Raw genomic sequence first — 21013 nt, 5'->3', positions numbered from 1 at the left:
TATATATATATATATATATATATATATATATAACGTATATATGTATATATAGGCGGTACGGAAAGACTGATCATGGCTCACTGACGGTCCATTGCTCTTTCGTCCCTGTTGCAGTCATTAGGCGGGTATGGTTCCTCAACTTTTCATTTTTTTTCCGAATAAATTGCCAACTTTTAGGCCGATTCGCTGTCACTTTAGGATTCAAATGGATCACAAACAAACGTCTTTAAAGAAAATTCCATCAATTCTAGGTTCCTTAAAATTAATGAATGGAAGTTGTCAGAACCACACACTAGCCGACTAAACATTCAATCGTGGAAAACTGTAAACGAGATATTCATTGAGAGTTGAATTTTCGGCTAACCCTCATGGAAGTTAAATACGAAATTAGCTTATAAGTGCAATATCGTTCAACGCTGTCACCGAAGGCAGAAACTCGGCCAAAACAAGAGCACATGTATAGATTATAAAAAAAATATGAAACGAGATCACTGTCTACCGTTAGCTCAAACACTTTCTTGCTTGAACAGCATCTAAGCGTAAACGTCTCCAACTGGAAAAAGAATCCGGCTCCGCATGCTAGTCGAACAGGTATAACACAAGGTTGTTAATCAGGTGGCTGCTGATTTGTTCGCCCAGCTAGGCAACTGACTTGCAAACGCTTCGTCATCATAGGAGGAGACATGATCAGTGCGAAGTTGGGTGGGTACCTCCTGTTTGCTTGTGTTCGTTTATGTAGCATTTAAAGGCTACCTGTGATTGGCTAGTTGGTTGACAGCGTTTTTTGTGAATTTTTTTGTCCGCTCGTGGACTTTGCGTTGTGATTTGCATTCCTTCAAGTCTCTTGGTCATTCAAAAGCCTTCTATTCTTAGTAGTTTCCTACTCGATTCGTATTGTGTTGTGGTCTGTTTTTTTCTCTTCCGGGAGTGGCTGGCTGGCTGCACCACTCCATGTTATCCACTGTATTGACTGGCGTCCTTGCGTCCGTTGGTTAGTTTGGTACTTTGTTTTATTGCCTGGGCGCCTCCCCACTCCAAGTGACTTGTCCGTTTGGATCTAACCCACTTCTTCTTATACGAGTTCCTCGTCTGATTGCTCGCTCGGTCCAGAGCTACGTGGTTCTTGCGTTCTCTTGATCTTAGCGGTTGATAAATGGGGTCAATTTCAAATGCTTGTTGACAGCTTCTTCGGTGAAGTACCACGCTCCCAGTAATTTGCGCTCTTTCATCGTTATCGCTAAAGCCAATATGTGAACGCCGGTCCAGTCGAATTTATGTCCTTCCTGATCTTTGTGCACGGAAATGAGAGAGCTTATGTTCATGTATTCTGGTAAAGAGCTTCCTTCCTGTTTGTCCTATATATCGTTTTTCGCAGTCTTTGCAAGGCATCCCGTATATCATATTGTTCTTCATCATTGAATCTAGTTTTCATTTTGGATTCGATAGTGTCCTCTGCAAGGTGTTCGAAGGTTTTTAATTCACCATCGTGTTGTGCTGTCGTAAGAGCCTCGCCGTCATTTCGGTGGTGTTCCTGATGTACGGGAGTGTGACTCGTTTGCTTCCATTTCGTGCCGTAGCGTTAGTCATGTCCGGCTTTCTGAGTGGTCTCCAAATGAAATTCCTTGGATATCCACTTCTCTGGAACAGTATGTACAGGCTTCTTTCTTGTTCTTGGATTCCGTTGTGCTGCAATGTGTTCCGATCCGTTCGAAAATGGTCCGAATACAGCTTTGTTTGTGACAGTTTGGGTGATGTATTGTGCGGTGGCCGAGCTATTAGGTTACGCCTGCACTGCGCCTGCCAGACTACGCGGTAGGGAGAAGACAGAGAACTGCGGACACGGCTGTATTGCCAGGACAAAACGTACAGAGCGTCTGCGTAAATATATATGGCCAAATATGGTCGTTCACTTGTTCGCTCCGTACAGCAAATGGTGGTGTTCCGGTCGTGAACATTCTCAGGCCCACTACGCTGGTCGTGTGTTGCTAAGCCGTTTGGTGGGTCCCGCCAACTCACCTACTTTCCGGACGTGTCGAACCGATGGTGACCTTGGGGATGCGTCACTCTCTGCACATGTACTTTTTCTTCTGTCTGGGCGCGCCCTGACAGGAGACTGCTGTGGTGGCTCAGAATTTGGTTAGTGTGTCGCATTTCTGCGGACCTCAGTTTGCAGCAGTCCGTTTGGTGATCTAGTGATGAGGACGTCCAGAAATGCCAGATTTCCGTTGTTCTCTTCTTCGAATGTGAAAATGATGTGAAAAACGCTGTTTTGTAGTTGGCTTACTCGTAGCAGTTTGTTCTTTTTGATTATACAAGTGTCGTTCACGTGACAGAACCATACTTTGGGAATATACTTCGAACAATATCGGCTTTTGCATCGTGATTTCTGCAGTAAATCCTGAAATTGGCGGTCCCATGGTTGTCCCTCGTAGTTGCTCACAGTATTCTCCGTTGAACTCGAAACGTGTGACCAAGCACCATTCGAGTAACTGGCAGAGGTCCTCTTTCCCCAGTGATCCAGCTGACATGCCACCGTTATCCAACAATTCAGCCACAGTCTTCTTTGCATAATGGACATCTACAGACGTGAATGACGAGCTCACATTAAATGAGACCATCACTTCATCCTGATCGATGTTTACCTTCTCCAGTCTCTCCACAAATTGTCCCGCAGCGTTAATTGAGTTTAGAGACCCATCGATGAGATGTTTCAACTTCTTCCATAGTTCTTTCGAAAGACTGTAGGTTGCCGTTCCCGGGAGTAATACTATTGGTTGGGGAGGTATTGTTTCTTTGTGTACCTTTGATAGTCCGTAGAAGTGGGGAGTGGCCAAATCCCGAGCTGTCATTCTCCAATATTCCTCTTTTGTAATCCTATAGAGATCCTGGAGCTTCTTCAAGTTCTTATTGATTTTATTTGCTAGTTGCTTGCTTCGGTCGCGTCCCAAGCGTTTTCGCTTTGTTGATATAGTCCGGTTCGTCCATGATCACTGTTAGGCGTCTCTTGTCTGGAGGAAAGGAAAGCGTTCAGCTGTAGCACCCTTTCGGTGCCTAGGTGCCATGCCACCCGAAGGAAGCACGAGGGCTGGGATACTGCCATGTTGCCCAAGCCTAGACAGGGGGAGTCGAGTGACGGAGGTCGGATTCGAACCACGGACCTTCCGGTCAGTAAATTCGCGCTCTAACCACTTGGGCCATCTCGCCCCCCTTTTGTTTTCATCCTTCTTCAGATTGTTCATCGCTTCTTTTTCTTTGCCGGAAAACGAGTTGTATGGCTTGCTGTGTGATGGCCAGAATGACGGTCTGTCGAATTCGTTGTTGAGCGTTTTTATCTAGTCCGATAGATTTCAACACTGCTTCCAAGCTGGCTAAATATTCTGGGTTTGTCGCGCCTTTGAAGTTGAATTCGAGCCCTTTGATGAGGTTTTGTTCAGCTTCTGTGAGTTGCGTTCAGGACAGATACAATATAAGAATCTCATATCTAAATGGAGTTCCCAGACTTAGGGTCAATGCTGTGGTAAATCCCGTCAGCCCCGACCGGATTAACATCCAACGTCTGAAGAGGTTCCAGACCCTAGGCGTCCTCTCTTCTGAGAAAGTCACGTGGATGCTGCCTTCTACTGGGCAGACAATCCAGATGGAAACACAACGGCTGTGTGAATCAAAACAAAATGGAACAGCGGTACAGAAATTCTTTGGGCCCTACCCAAAAATGGACCAGCACGAGAACCTTTTATCCTGGCCTTTTACAGCAAATAGCTGTCAGAATAAGTAGATGATATCTGCCCGATTCTCCAGAAGGGAACGGAAAATTTTGGTGGTGGAGTCCTCAAAAGCGACCAGGAATACAAGCAATTTTGGTATCGCAGTTCAGTCCTGATTGGTCATGGTGAGCCAAGATGTTCCGAAGCTGAGCTAATCATTAGTAGTTACCTCCGGTGAGCATCCCGGATACTGGCAAACGAACTTGACATGTGGACTTTCCATACAAAGTACTGGTTCCTTGGTTCGTGTTCGATGCGAAAAATAATGAGGTTACAGCTAGATCCATCATCTTGACGTATTAAGGAGCTCTCATTTGTCCAAATGAGACAAACATCCTGGCATTCCAAGCCAAACTGATTTGAAAATTAGTGCATTCTTCGATAACAGTCCAATTTGGGTTCAAGTGGAACATAAGGTTGACGATAACTCGGGGACTGTGCCCACCTGATGAGCCCCAAGAAGGGCGAAACCGGTCGTGGGCTGTCAAAGAGTTTTCAGCAACCTTGTGAGTAGTTTCCTGCCAACTGAATCGTGAGGCAGCCTGTGTGCAGCACATTCAGCTGGAGGACATCATAAACGAGAGATTCAATTGAGTGTCCCGTGAAAACCGAATTGATTTGCAAATAGTGATATATACTTTGGGATTTCAATTTGACGCCATCAGAGTTTCTCATATCAGGTTGGTCAGTTGATAGAGGCGGGCTGGTGCAGTACATTAAGTTGAAGAAGAGAAATACAACTGGATATTGGGCTGGGCTCCAGATAAGTATCCTTGGAAAACAAAACTTGTGTGTAGAAGAGTGTATTGGTCGAAAAACAGCTCAACTTTCGGGCCTACCTCCTACATCCTTATTCAGGAGCGGCGGTGCTCTTGAACGATGCTCTCAATTCGTGTCATTTTGGTCACAAAGTCATAAACATTCTAGATTACACATTCCTGGAGGCAGTATTTAGTTTCTAAAACATACCAATACTTACAGTTTTTCAGACCATGCGCGCAGCCATTTTCGGCCGCACTGCTTCCCCGAAAGGTTATTGTATACATGCTACTAGGTCCTCAGAAGTAGTCACCCAACTGACGTAAAATTTATGCACCTCCGCACAGCACTGACTTGCTTCAGCAAAGCGGAACCGAACCAGTATTCGAGACAGTGTTGAAATGATTTCAGGAAAGCCTAACCATGAACTGTTCCTATAGTATCACATTGAGCCTCTCTAAAGTGTATAGACAAAAATGGTTGTGTTCAATTAGTACTGAAGCGGTTGACCACCAATTTCTCCATCCACCCAATCCCGCAAATTTTACCGCTGGGTGGATAATATCAATCCTCTAAAAGGAGTCTGGAAATTCGGACAATTCTGGTCTTACCACTCAGACGAACTTGCTCTCGAGAAATGCAGAAATCCTCTCACATACCAGTTTACCCCTGTTTGTCTAGGATGACTCAAGATGTTCAAATGCTGAATTTTCTTCTACCGCTCAATTCCGGTACATGTTTCTGATACCGCCTAATGACCATGATAATCAAACTTACAGTACAAATAAGTAGTGACACGGGTCGTACATAATGCGGTACAGTGTGTGATACACCGTGGTGCGTGAGCTTAGCAGCATTTAATTTAGTTCTCCTAATCAATGCTGCAAACACTAACGCGTAGTAAGAACTCAACCATTTGTGTGACTGGTGGTCCATCTGGTTAGCCCAGGTTTAACGATTACCTCATGAGAAATAGGCTGTTCCTGACTCTCAAAAGTTAAGCTTAAATAGTTTAGTTCAGCTGAAAACACGTCACGGAATAATGACGAATCAGTTACGGCTGGTAACGTTTATCAATGTTAGCGTTGTCATATCCTCGAAAATTAGCGAAGCGGAGAACTCTTCGCCTGCTGTTTCGTGAACGCCTCTACATAGACTAGGTGTGTCCCAATTCGCATACCTCACGATAACGCCAAGTTTCATATTTTAATAGACGTCTACTGCAAGCAAATTCCGCCTAACGATAGCATGGCATAAACCAGTAACTCCAAACTCAGACCGTTATCAGGCGGGCTTTCACTTTGAACTAAATATCGACAGAGCATTCTTCCAATACATGTGGGGAGAAAGACACTAAGACGCTGGTAATTTAAGCTAGTTTCACCCATTTTCGTACACCAAACGTGCGTTTCATCGGCACAGATGACTGTGCCTACAACTTTTCGACTGCTTTCCAGTTGACCAGTATGTCAATAGTAGCCTATCAGAAAATTCATGCTTGTCACTTTATCCTGGATAATGCCCCACATCTATTGACACATCTGAGGCCGAACATTCAAACTACTCCAAAAAAGTTGGAATAGCAAATGAGAGGTAACATAGTACCCGCTGTATTTATTGCGATTCCGCGAAGAAATAAGGTATTTACTTCCCATGCTTATTTCCCACCATATCTTAACGAGTCTCCATACCAAAACTCATTGGGAGAAAACTATGAGAAACAAAACAGACAAGATTCTTAAAAACTGAACGCCTAACTCAAATTTCACAGCAAACTAGGGACTTGGTTGACTCTTCAACATGGAACAACGAGCAGTCTATTTTTCGGGGGAACAATTTCTCTGGTCCTCTGCCCACATAACAGCGCACGGGAAAGGTTTATTACCCACGGGAGAAGCCACTACAGGCTGTCTTACGAACTGATTTGGGCTGGAGAGCTGGCACGTAGCCCGTGAATCGAGTAGACCAGGATAACTATTGACAACCGGGAGAATCAAGTTAACCTTGGATATAATCAACTCATTGGTGTAATACTGTAACCAGACTAAGGCAATGACCAAGCTACTTGGAGATCTTCAGTGTTTTCTCAGCAATCTGGAGGGTCCCTTCCAAGACGAGCAAGAGAGCATTTCGCTTCTCCTTTGTGCACCTGTTCAACTTACATCCATTCCGTAGTGATCTCATGGAACTCCTCCATGCTCTGCTTCACACCGTCAAGGAGACCTAACGGGAGTGACTAGCTAGATGGGATTTAGGTTAAACTGACTTGCCTGTGACTGGTTAGGTTACCCAACGGCACACTAATGATGTAACCCGAAACAGCAACGAGACGTTTGGAAGGCATTCACCCAGCCCACCAAAAAAATAACTGTCTAGTCAGTTAGTTTAGTTACCCACAGGAAATGCTTTCGAGAAACAAGGTAAAAGCTATGGAAACGAAATTTGCGTGGATCAGGAGGTCATGGAAACTCGCTTGGACATTAGCATCCACGAACTAACACCCGGAAGTAAAAGCTCCCACAGTATTAGTACAGTCTCCCATGATCTAGAAAAATAGTGTGCTATCATCGAAATGCCCCTGCAAAATGCGATCACCTGTCTCCAAGAGAAATAATTAATTTTAAAGGCCCTTGTTTCTGAAAAAAAAACCTGTTATAATGAAAATGTTGTAACCTATGGTAAGACATTGATGGTAGGCGTCTAAAACACCTCTGGTGCTCATATATACGATTTTTCTCAAATACAAACAAAAACGTAGAGTACCAAGGAAGGACTATTTGAAAGTTTACCACTGAAACTTGGCGACCGCAAACGCGGTTTCCTGTCGAATTTAGCGCACAATTCACGAAAAATCAGCAAGGTCATCCGAGCACTCTAGAACCGTAATTAGCCGTGGAAAAATTTCCCCACCCATGACCGAATCACATCTTGCACAGGCGACAAATCACTTAGCGGGGAGTTAAATATCACTTTTGTCACGGAGACCACAATGTCTACCATTTAGCGATTCTTGCGGATGATTTATTTGAATGCTATTTTGTCCGACTATACGCAATGTGTATCGGATGAATTGGGTGCATTTGCCGCCCGACCGGCACTTACGTGTAGCTTCACACAATGACTAGTCGATGTTCCTACATTATGAACAAGTTAAAAAAAATATTCAGCTACGTTGGTCACAGTTCGCTCCCCCGATAAAAACTAGTCTTCATTCCCGGAGGCGCCGAAGGAGTGTGTTGTGACCGAAATATCCCATACGCAAAACGGACCCAAGGAGCAAGCGTGTTCGTTTCTAGATAGATAAAAGTGTCCAAGACGAGGATCAGGAGCTAACCTGAGGTCGCCAGCGGGGATAAGAATCCGAGCCTGTCATGAATTAAAATTGGTTGCGCCACTGGATGTTACCCTCAGCAGCAATAGAATGCTTTTGTTCCACGTCCGAAGGTGGTGAATTCGATGCTCAGTCAGGACTTGTTGAAAGTGTCATGTGAGTTCCAAATAAATGAAAGTACTGTAAATCACGAAGAATTCAGAGCCATTTTGAAAGCGTTGGCGGAGACTCAAACTCACACCCACACACGCAGGGATTTGTAGATATGGCTACTCGGGAATCATATGCAATAAAAGGCATACAGCACGTCCCATCGTGCTGTATGTTCAAGACCAGTTTTGTGGTCCACATACCATTAACTTCGTAGTCAATTAAGTCTTGGTAATTTTATTTCGTTTCACACAAACTATTTTACGAGCAACTAATGCTGAAGGGCGTAAACCGATTGAGCAACGAGTAGTCAGGATGTGGTAGGAACACTGTGCATACTCAGTTCGTTTGCACTTTTCCGTCTTTCCCTTCAAGATGGGTGTTGGAATTGCATCAGAGACTTCGAAACCGTGGGAAATGGCAGGCACTCTTTCAATTAACAAACTTACATTCTATCGAAACATTGCAAGATAATTTGATGTCTTTGCCTCATACGTCAAATTTGACTGCGGCAAAATAATGGGTTCCTGGGAGTTTTAGACTCCACACAGAACAACGGTAACTAATATGAACATCGGCCCAGTGAGAAACATCAAACGCTTAATACGGTAACTCATTCGCGACAGACAAGCCGATAGCATTCAGAAGATGGTGCTAACACCACTTCGAAAGTTAACGAACCCAAGCCTCTGGTGGACCTTTTGGTCCCGACCATGTGCAAGATGGTAACCAGTTTGGGGGGTCAGGTCACTACTTAGTAGCATAATAGTGCAAGCGTAAATAGAACTCAGTAGCGTTCGTGCATCCTGTCTTCCTGGATGAGGACCCTGAAAGCATAGATACATCCGCAGACACAATTAGGCCGCATTCTCACACAAAATTTTAGCCTTGATGACCCTTCATAGGTAGTAGAATGTGCATTCACCAGTGGATTTGCACTAAAACACTTCAAATTGTCACCTTGAGTGTATGGACGTCCCTGCCTGCTTAATTTGCTCGAAAGAAACCATGGGAGATGGAAGAAAGCTAGACACACGCTAATGAGCTAACCATTGAATGACCACATTCACTGCATTACAAATTTCTTCTAAACCTAACTGACCTATTTAAGGGTTGCATTCAACAGGTCGCGTTGAATATGAAACCGAAAAACCGACAAGATCGAAAACTGAAAGAAGTCAAAACTTAAAAGATTTTGATCATAAAAAGTGGTAAGCATTCGTCTGAAGTCAACCCTGTTGGTCTGATCCATTTTTTCAACATTTTCGTCACTACCACACTTCTACCTAGACCTAAATGTGTTCCTCTTGCAGATGTGAACGAGATACCGAATCCCGGTATATTATATGTTGAACCTGACTAATGTTAAAATGTGGGTATGAAAGTTGACTAGCCACTTAAGCTCGTACAGATTCGTTTCTCGGTTGATGGCTCTATCTGAAACGTGTGTCTATTCAACATAGGCAAACGGACTGATACCCGGATAAGAAAAAGAGCAAACAAAAGTCGATTTATAAAATTGATGCATTGCTATGTAAAGGTATTATATGGAGCTTTACACAATACACACTAATGTCAAAATGCATTCCGCACTAGTCAACCAGTCAGATCGTGTTTCTGAAAAAGGTTAATGGTGAAGAAACAAAGTCAGCTGCAATTGCGAATTGGCATTAGGGAGCACCGAAGTCGAGCAGCTGAAGCATCCTCTATGTATAGATCATCCGCTCGGGCTTCGAATTGCTTCCCAGAAGAATAAAGACTTAACTGTTCCATTCAGTGTGGTTAATGGGGACGGTGTACAAACAATCTGGAAAGCGGTCAGAATACACTCTTAAGTTAGTGCGTCCGTACTCAATAGGGCACACACAAAGAAGAAAGCAAACCGGGTCAGTCAGCAGGTTGGTGAGCAATTGGATCAACAGGAAAACGAGAGACAAACCAAAAACTGCGCGGGATTGCAGACCACACAGCTCGTGTTTGTGTGCGTGGGTGTGTGTACACAATGTAAACAGTGATTAGGATACAATCACTACCCGTAAGGAGATAACGTCAGCGGGGCACAAGGGACAGAGTGCTCGCTCACAACCACTGACAGAAAAAAGGTGCTCCAGTTAGTAGAAAAGACACCTGAAACAAAATCCTGGAAAGGTCAGGAAAACGCAGTCACTCTGATAGACACTGGGCAGCTCGAAAACACAGACTAACACGATACATGTCCTGGCATCAGGAAAAATAAAATATGTACAAGGTGGGCCTTGGCACATGGCCGCTGGGCGGCTACAACGCTTGGTTTGATGACCAATCACATCGGAACTCAGACAGAGGAATGCTGGCGAGGGGATAAAATTACGAATCTGAAGAGTACATAGATGAAACCCAACACACATCTATTCAGGGATCCAGGCAATTACCGCTCACCGATACAGATGTATGAGGGAGCGCTGTGCTGGCTTGGGAATCTCCTGTAGGGTCACTACTCACATCGGTGATTTTCTTGTAAAGGACTGGGTCTGAGTCGTCAGCAGTCGGTTCATTAGCACAGTATTCTTTGTCACGTTTTGTTTGCGCTTCGCACATATCCGAAACGATATTTGTTCGTTCAACGATCTTCACTTCGTCCTTGAGAGTTTCCACCGAATCGGTGGTCATCCTGCACGGACCGTTCTCACGAGAGGAGATCAAGGTAGCTACATCACTGTCAACCTTTTCCTCAGATTTAACGCCAACAAGCTGGTTCTCGTCCTCAGTGCACTGCTCTACATCATGTCTGATCCCAGAAACACTGTTTTTCAGCAGCTGTGAAACAACTGTCGGTGATGGATTGGGTGGAACAATAGGTGACAGTACTTTATCTTCCAACTGCCGCTTTGGTGAAAGGCGATGTAATGCACCACATAGCAAATGTGCAACCGTAGCATCCAGAACCCGTGAAGTAACTAGGTCTAGCAAGCGTAATTCCAGGTTGGGTGTGAAACGAGATCGGCCTGTGGAATCTGTAGCCAGTCGGTCTAAGAGAGCACCTGCACGCCGAACCATTTCCAGACTAGTTCCCATTAGTTCTGGGCGCTCTTGCAAGGCTTGAACTCCAAACTGATCAATCACTCTCCTTGTCGTGGCTTCGGCAGCCTCGATAAATGCAAGAAGACCAGCGATTGGACAAGGTTTAGCAAGGGCGAGCAACGTTGTACCAGTGTAATTGTTTGGTAGTGGAGAAATTGAAGACGGGTCGCCTGCGGAGCTCTTGCTTGGAATTGTATCAGCACTAGAACCGAACGACACTCCACCCCCAGTTAGGTAATGCATTGTAGACAGAGCCAATTCACGTGTAACTTGATCTTCAGGCAGAGACAGCCAATTAGCGAGACGGTCGAACAGTTTTGTCAACTCCGCCTCTTTTGAACCGGGCGTAGACAATAGGAGATCGACGTTGGACTCGTGCACACAAAGTCTATTGACAGCCTCTAACGCCAAACGTCGAGGGCTAAGCGTTCGGTGGCCAGGAAACGGGTCAGCAGCTACAGCCGTCGGGCAAATAATCCAATGTATGACACCTTCCAGGATCGGACGGACAATGGATTCCTCGAAACGGATTAAATCCAGATAGCCTGCGATGTTCACCAGCAAAACGAGTGCATTCTCTCGCATATCCTCCAGCCACGTTGGAGTCCTCCAAGCACACTGACTGGCTTCCATCGACCTTGCAGCCACTTCAACAGAGTGCCAGGTGTCAGTCGGACCCACATGATCATGACCTAATAGAATAACACGTCCGATCAGGGATAGTATGCCTTTATGTGAGCTGAGATGATGTTCAGCTTGAGAAAAAAATGAAAGGTTACGCAAAACCGTGGAAACACACAAACACCGAACGGCACGCGCTTCGTTGCTGTCTGTTTCATTATCATCGGACCATAGGCAAGTAAGGCCGTGATGCACAAGTTCTTCTCGAGCCCGAAGTGGACACCGTCCACTGGCATCCATAACCAATTGCGTGAATTCAGAATCTTCGTGCATATGTAAGCGATCAGAAGGACTGGGGTGTTCCACCGCGGCATTTGCGGTTGACAAAGCCCTTGTTTCCTTGGATTGTGAATCTTCTGCAAGGTCTTCGATGGGCTGAGGTGATAAAACCGGGCAAGCAAGAGAGGATGTGGATGCGTGTCTAACTCGTTTTGTTAACGGTTGTGAGTCATCCTCGTCTATAAGATCAATCGCTTCTTCGTGCCCACCAACCGATTCGTCTCCAGGTGCACACTTCTCTTTCAATACGACAGGTGGTGGCGTGGAAGAGTCCTCGGTAGAACGAATCAGTAGATGTGGTAATTTTGTGTCAATCGTGACGGGTTCTGCAGACCAATGATCGCTCTGAAACGGAAACGCGCCGAAAGGTGGCATTATGTGGCAAGTCGTGTCACCACCACCATGGGTCATCAGTTGACGCAAATAGTCTGGAAGCTTCGAGTTACAATCACGTTCAGGAAGCGGAGGGTGGACCTTTGCAAAAGCTTTACGGGCGTCTGTGTCTGTTTTCAACGAAGTGCCATGAACGACAGGTGAACGCAACTCGTTTTCGACTAATTCATCAATGGCGAAAAGAGCCAGCTCCCTTAGATTGACATACGCCTCTGGTGTCTTCAAGCTGTTAGCTGCTACGGTTACTCGAGCAGTTGTCCATGTGCCCATTGGCTCCGGCTTGACAGTCGCAGAAGAAAAAGCTGACGACGAAGAGATGGAAGGAAGGGCAGCTGAACAATTTACAAGGGTGCTTGACGTGGCCGAGATGCAATTGAGACCGGTTAAAGTTTGTTTTCCCCGTTTTCTTGTTCTCGAACCATGAGTGGCATTCTGGTCCCCAGTACTAATATTCGCACCCAAACTGTTTGGTATTGAGGCCAGTTGTTCTACGCGGAACAGCAACCCATTACGAGTTCGCAAAGAAACAGAATTGGAGCTGGAGTCTGCGCATTTGCGTAACAAGTTCCGAATACGGTTACGAACAGTCGACACAGGAACGTTGTAAGACATAGCCAAAGCAATTATGTCTCTCTCCAAGATTGCAAGTCCATTCGACGCCGTACTAATGTTAGGTACCCTGCTCAATTCGGTCTTCTGTAGCCGTTTGGGTGTTGCTTTCTGTCCCGCCTTACTTACGTGCTTGTCAATGAGACTTCTCGAAAACCCAGGTCGGAACACCATACCGAGATCTGTTGGGAGCTCCAAACTAGTTACGAACAAGTCGTGGTCGAACAGTTCGCCAAGAGAATGCCGCCAAAGTTCCACCAGATTGGTGATCAGAGTTGGCAAAGTTGACGGCACAATCAAATCGGGAGCAACTTCATCACGAAGTATTATATTCAAGCAGTTCAGTGCCCATGAAACCTCAGCAGTTAGTCCTGATCGAAGAGCCATGAGTAGTTTGAATGATGCGATTTGTCCTGGAAAAACGCGAGGAAAGAGTGGGTATAAGCAAACACGATCTTGAGTGAGCAGCAAAAGTTACTTGAACTACACAGGCACATTGAAACATGGAAAATTCAAATAGGCTACTCCCAATCTAGAATAGCCGAGCGATCATAAGAGCAGTGCAAAAACAAACATGTTCGAAAAAATTCCGGTCTATTACTTGCTGCTTACTCGTCTCATCGCCGACAGCAACACCAGCAGTGAACGTTACTGTCTCGCTTCTTCAGGACTTGAAAGGACACGTACATGAAGATGCAATCACCATCGTTCTCTCTCTGGTATGGGTAAGCTACGGAGTTTGTCAAGCACTATCCCTCGAACTAATGAGAATTTAGGTCTATACATTCAGTTTAAAAGCTGATGGATTTCATCCACTCAGTTCATGAACGTCAGGAGCGCAACCGTGGCTACACACAGTTGACCATATATCGATGGATGTTCAGTAGGTAAATAAGCAAGGATTGTAAAAACGTGAAGAAGTCTGCTCAAGTGATTCGAGCCTAAGATGCTTCAGTGACGTTTCGGAGTGGCTGGACTGAACCAGTCAATTCATGAAATTTTCATTGAACAGCGGCAAAAAAGTTGGTTACTAAACTGGAGCTACGGAGGGATCAGAAGTAGGGGCATTTTAACCCAACAGCAAACATACCGACATCTTTTGTCCTGTATCGTCTTCTCCTGGTTGGTTCAACCTGTGTCGCCTCAATGCTTCCTGGAGGAAATGGATAGTGCTCAACACGTTTCAATATTGTGGCAACGTATCCCGGACGCTGAAAAAGATATAACACCTATTCAGTTGTGTACTATACTTTAAAATTTGGCAAAAAGTAAAAAATAATACGACGCAGTTTTTTATGAATGCTTTGGAAAACTATACTGGATATACCTAAGCAAAGATGTGATACGGGTAATCGCTGAGATTGAATGGTCGGTGGGCAAGTACAGAGAAACTAATGCACGGCAATAAGATGAGTATTACTGCCTATCATTATGCCTCATGGATTACCCAAGTGCTGGTACTGCTAGCGTAAGACCAAACTTCCGCCACCACAGTTCCAGATTTCACCCAAGCACGGAGACTGTCCAGCGAAGGTCAAGCATTCCGGCTGCAAGGCAAGTATCACATACGAATCGCGCGAACCCACCATATCCAGCAGCTGACGAACCTTGTACGGCTGTTGCATAAAACCGGTGCGTACACCTTTTATTTGTGACTTTCTGCAACTTCGGATACCACATGCAGTCACGTTCAGATTAACGAGCTTTTCCTACTCCCGCCTAATTCAAAAAAATCGCTAACCAGATCTTTCCCTCACCATAGGTGACTGCCCTAGCTGTGATCATTAGTAGGTGACTGCGAGTGTGTAAACAAAACGGTTAAACCCAACCAAAGATTCCCTCCAATGCTTACAAAGGTAAACATAATGATGAGATCAGTGCACTTTAACCTAATCATAAAACTGCAGTTATCAGGGCAACCCGCGTTAATTCTGTGAAAGGTCAAACTTTCAAATAGTCTACGCAATATTGCATCATCACATTGAAATATGCTGCCTTGCCCCACCAACCAGCCACGCTCCAAGTACTGCCATCTTGGGAGAGTAACCATAATGACAAAAACGGTAGGCGCCACCTAAACCCTGTCTTTAATGTACAAGCTTCCCAGGTCTCCCGAAAAGTGCTTTCCATAACTAGTGACAACTCAGTCTTCCTACTAAATAGGATGACAAGGACAATGCACTTAACTGATACTTAGTAAACAGCTTCCTTTTCGCATACAGCTTGGAAAGGAAATGTGCTCTAGCCAAAATGGGAAGCTCACTTGTCCATGATGGTGAATCAAATGCGCCGGAACATTGTGCCCCACAGGAGGAGGCCCACCAGGATAAGGGGGTACAAGACCAGGCGGATAAGAAGGTAATTGATTTGGCGTGGACGATCGGAACTGATGCATGCGTAGGATAGCGACAGGATCACCCGCGCCAGCAGGATGTGGTGCAACGGAGGGACCAAACGGCGAAGGACGGACATTGAGGGGCATGCCCATCCGAGGATGCATCACTGACTGGGGTGTTCCGGTGGCGTTACACTGCTGTATGCCTGGGTGACCGGGTGATGGCGGATGCTGGGACAATGCTGAGTGGGGTTGCATTCCTGGAAGGCAGTGTGGCCCTGGTGGCGGATACGGCCCTGAATGATGATGCACGGTGGGTTCATTCATTCTCTGAAACATTGTCGACACGTTTGAAGACGGAGCAGTTAGGGGAGCAGCAATAGATGGTGATACTGTGGTCGTTGCAGGGACTGATCCAGCAATCGATGAGGCGGATGTCGGATGCCCTGGGCCCGAGCTGGTTCCCGGTGGTAACTGATGCGGTGAAGTCACTTTTGTCAGTGGTGAAGGAGTCATAGCGTACTGAAATCGGGCAACTCCATCCATAGCAGCTGATAAGAAGAAAATTGATAATAATCTTCCTAAGTGTATTACTTGCGGAGCTTAAATAAGAAGCACGTGATAAAATATCGATGTCCTTCGCAAAGCTACGTACATCCGCCTAAATCGTGACAATCAAACTGAATACTGAGATTTAACTTCACGAGTGGAAAAACCGAGGCTATCTTATCCTTGTGGCGCACAACCAGCAGTACACATTCTCATTAACCTCTGGCGCTATCTAAACCCAGGAGCTTTCGGTTGACAGATAAATATTGTGCTATTCAGCCACAAGTGACTGGTTGAAAAGGAAACCATTATCCATGTACATAATTATTTCCTGTATGAACACGAGGCGGGGAAGTCCAAGAACCCACACAGGAATTTCAGTCTAATTTGAATCCGCTACTGCAACCGAGGGTAAGAACACACAAAAGCTGTGTAGGTCGATCGAATAAGTGATCTTCAGTTGGAGTAGAAAATATCGTTATCACGGCTGCTGAGCACGGAGAGGAGAGGTTCGAAAATCGTAACGAATATGAAGCCGAGCGAGATCTGTCGATATGGGCACGTAAAGGTGTCGGGCTAGGCATACATGGCCGTGCACAAAAATTACAGACTTATAATGCGAACCGACCAAAGTCGAGTGCTGATCACTGGCTTCATTTGCCCCTGAATGCCGTATCGGTACGTGATCGATCAAATGAAAGGTGTGAGTAAACATGCCATTATGTGGACCCATTAATTCCTCCCAAAGGAATCGTACCTTGAAGCCGATAAAGAAGTTTTATTAGGGCAGTTGTACAATGACCCTTGGTCCCAGAGAGCTTCCAGAGAGAACCCATGCCGGCTAGCAACTAGGTTAACCGAAGAACTTGTTGGTGGTTCTCAGACGATGCTCTGACATATTGATCGTAATGTTTCTGGTAATGTTTCTAGCAATATGATATCCGAAAGTCGTAGGTTCACAATAATCATACAGTAATCTCTACATCGCAACGTAGGTGGTGGTGGCCAACTTGAATGCGAATTGAACAGACACACATGATGCCGTGAACAGTAATCACTGTACTCGACGAGTGGGTCTGTCCTCACGCTCGAAGACAAGCGAAGTGAAACGTATCCTTACCGAATATGTTTGCGTGCTAGGTCCGACTCAACTAAATATCTGTTAACATTCCACTCCAGAGAGCTGCTTAGTCACCGTGCAACTAACACAAGAGAAAGCATACGTAACGTTCCGAAACGTCGCTCGTGATGTTCATGCTGACGGTTAGCTAAGCGTATGCAGCGGACAATTATACGATAATAATAATAATAATAATAATAATAATAATAATAATAATAATAATAATAATAATAATAATAATAATAATAATAATAATAATAATAATAATAATAATAATAATAATAATAATAATAATAATAATAATAATAATAATAATAATAATAATAATAATAATAATAATAATAATAATAATAATAATAATAATAATAATAATAATAATAACAAAAACAGTAAATCACAAAGCCCTGTGGTCTTCGTTTCGACGTAAAGCGAAAACGTGGTGTTTCATTAGATGTGGTGATACCTTCAGTGAATCAAAACAATTTCTGAATATTGGGAATTACATGAAACATGAGTGGATTTACTTGGCATCGAATGAGAAACTGAACTGCGGACCGAAGGGCTGGTAGGAAATCCATTGATGCTCATTCCTGGGTGTTGGTGCGCCACACTGGCGGTCGAATCAGATTCAGAAGACCAAGGCCAATTTGCACCTGACCGCACTGTCGTTTCAGCTGAGTTGTGTGGAGTATTCATGTATCCATTCACGGTCGCCGTGGCGGATGAGGGACGCTGTGGTGATGGAATGTTCGTTCCTGGTGCAAAGGACGTGCCGCTGGACATTACCGTAGAACTAGGCGAACTAGACAATCCGTTGGTACCTTCACCAATCATAAGATTACCCACTGACTGGGAAGATTCGCTGAGTCGATTTTGTGTTGGCGGACCCAGTTGGCTGTCGCTTGCTGCGCTACCAGCTGTTGGCACGCCAGACAGAGAGGCACTACCACTGCCAGGTGGGAGTAGGCTAGAGGATGCCGAAGAATGACTGCCTGCCGGGCTCGGTGGGGCGGGAACCTGAAGGCCAGAGGCAGATAGAGATGTGCCCGATGCACAACCATTCTCATTATCACCAGATGCTTGCTTCTTTTTCTTCCCAGACATTCCATCAATCAGTTGTAATATGGGACGCGGGTCCGTACCACCTTGATCGAAACGACACTCGTAGTCCAGGAGGAATTTGCAATAATTCTTACGTAGCGTGTAGGCTGCTGACGCGGACGCATTAATATTCACCAGCTGGCTTATTTCTTTCCATCGCCTAGCCTTGATCACTTCGAGCACTCCACCGCGCTCACGAACAGCTAAATAAAAGCGGTAAAGGTCGAGTGGCTGCTTAACAACTTGTGGCAAACCGACCAGTGGTTTGCCAATTTCATCCATGAACCGAACATAGTGCTCTAACCACGGACGACGTTCTGGCTCAGAACCCATTTCCAATAATTTCTGAAATCCAGAAGAACTCTGTGATGATACATGCGCGGTGGAATGCACGTGTGGCGTGTTCTGGGGAGCCATTGTACCTCCATACATTGGACTGCCAACTGGTGGGCCACCGGTTGAACCCGAAAAGTTATGCATGTGGTGCGATGGGAGCTGAGGCGGCATTGTTGATCGATAAGGTGGTTGTGATTGGAAAGGCGAGTATGAATGAGGACCATGAGGACCAACCATAGATGGATTAAACTGGTTCGGAGCTGGGCCTTCAGACCAATAGCCACTAGCGTAGGCCTGCATGGGCGGTTGATGCGGATGCTGAATGATACCTGACGATTGAGTTTGCTGTTGCACGGCGTTTTGTGTATGCGTGGACTCTTCTGATCCTCCAGTGATTGGACTTGGACCTGGTTGAGATGGCGAGGATCCAGCAGCCAGAGTGGGTGTAACCACACGCACGCCTGGCTCAATCTGCACAAGTTGATAAGGAACAATAATGAATGTTCGTTAGAGAAAGGCCAATGAGCAATAACAAACCACTGTACGACACTGAGCGAAGGTGATTTTCATATTCAAGTCTCCTTTTACATCAGTGAGTACCGCCAACCATAGTTTTGATAATACAGGTGAAGTACGGAGTCTAAAACACAGTGGATTTAGGTGAGCCATTCACACCAGTGAATATTTAAGCGACCGACCATTGCCGAGAATAAAATTCGTATTATGGATGTTAGCTTAGAACCTGAGTTATGCGCGCTTACACTTCAAGGTCCAATGAGCAATATAGTCAAAATGAATTTACCTCTAGCTTTTGAGTGTACAGAACATATCGTACACCTGAATAATCAAATTCAATTGAGGAACCTTTCAACATCACTCATATGAGATTTCAGCTTTTCAGAGATGTAGCGATGAATAAGAGCTGTAATTCATACCAGGCAGATCATAAACCACAAAATTTTGCGTCATGGACATGCAATTTATGTTTTTGTGAATCAGTACATTACTTCTGTGAAGCTACGGTGAAAGGCGGTGAACGTGACTGCGCATAATGAAATCTTACGCCAGAGCATGGATCCACTTAATAAGTTGTTGTTGAAGTTGAGCAACATTTTATGTACGAAGATACGAAGTGTAGACTTGTGATAGACTAATCGCAGTTCAAAGATAGAATGCAAAAAAGCCTCTGATGTAACGGTTCAGGGTTCAACTGAGGAATTGCAAGCTGGTAGACAGGGTTAGCTTGCGCTATCAAGTATCAGGCTTTTCCCCAGGCAGTCAGAAAAGTGGCGCGAATTCTCATAGAAAACCATATACCTACTGCATCTGGACTCCTAAGGAAAGCAACCCTGATCTGGCCGACCGACTGCCACGTAAGTTCACGAAAAAAAAACCTGAGTGATCAGTCTGTGACATGGCAACAATCGAGAAATTCCAAACTAGAGAGCTCAGGTGTGTTGGTAACTATTGTCTTACAAGAGGATGGTCTCTGAGTGAGGCATATGAATGGTCAACGAAGCTGAAAGATAGGGATTAGCGGATGAATGACGCTTCTGCATTGAAGCCTAGCCTTCAATGCGTATGTGTCCCAATCTCATTCACCTAGAAAAGTTAATCACTTCAACGACATTGAGCTTACTCGTTGTTCTGCACAATTAGTCAACTAAAGTGCGACAGCCGGAATCATGTGCCAAAGGTTGATCGCTGAAAAAGTGAACTGAATGTGAACCACGGACTTTTCAGTAGGAAGCTGAAGTCTTAGCCCCAGTGCTACCTCTGACTTCCATTATTAAACCAAAGAATGTGATAAGAATAGTGAACTGTTGAGCCTCAGGATCTCGAATAGAGATAAGAAAGCTGATTGCAAATCCTTAACATGTTAATCGAACCTCATGTCCGGACCGGCAAGTAAGTCCAATTTAGGGCTCATCTAGAATCGAATGCGCAGCCGCTACATTCAGATTCGGGTTCCCCAGTTCTCTGTACACCCTGTTTTTTATAGGACGAGCTCCATAAATGGACTGTCGAACTGCCGCATCTCTTGTTGAGAACGTTAAGGTAGTGATTTGGTCTGGGGCAACTAGCTGCGCTGATACGTCACTTCTGCGGATACTTGGAATGAAACCGTTTGAATACCCTAACCAGAACCAACGCCAGCGTTAACTGTACACTTACCTATAAACCTAGATCATTCACCTGCAGAAGTAACGTACGTTACTCACGCACGAGTAGTGTGACATCGTCATTCTGTACCAGGTGTAATCCAAGTATATAGTCATCAACGCCGAAAGAATCTAATTAGGTATCCACAAATTGCCTCGATTATCGCTAATATTCAGTTGAGGACATGAGTTCGCTATTCTTGACCATCAGAATTTACCCACACTCGGTTGCACTCTTGCGCAATTCTACCCATGTTTTTATTTCACCGTACAGACTAAAAAAGCCGGAACGGTTCCACTTGAAAGGCAGTGGGAGACGAGATCAAGACTAAACTCGAAAATATTTGGAACGATTAATCACGCCGCTCAATTGGTGAGAAAATT

The 21013-nt window shown here is 45.0% G+C and overlaps 1 protein-coding gene across 1 annotated transcript in view; it reads right to left on the bottom strand.

The window, feature by feature from the left end:
* Nucleotides 1-9509: 9509 nt before the first annotated feature.
* Nucleotides 9510-21013, bottom strand: part of T265_07301 (hypothetical protein) — a gene marked incomplete at both ends in the record, with an annotated part of 45037 nt that continues 33533 nt past the window's right edge. The window contains 4 exons of the mRNA XM_009172788.1: nt 9510-13439; nt 14117-14237; nt 15290-15912; nt 17534-18938. Coding sequence (XP_009171052.1) covers nt 10396-13439; nt 14117-14237; nt 15290-15912; nt 17534-18938 — 5193 coding nt within the window. The remainder of the gene's footprint in view (nt 13440-14116; nt 14238-15289; nt 15913-17533; nt 18939-21013) is intronic.

This window comes from Opisthorchis viverrini (genome assembly GCF_000715545.1).
Source record: "Opisthorchis viverrini unplaced genomic scaffold opera_v5_165, whole genome shotgun sequence".
Taxonomy (NCBI): domain Eukaryota; kingdom Metazoa; phylum Platyhelminthes; class Trematoda; order Opisthorchiida; family Opisthorchiidae; genus Opisthorchis; species Opisthorchis viverrini.
The sequence above is the reverse complement of the archived record's forward strand: the minus strand, read 5'-3'. Positions and strand labels throughout refer to the sequence as shown.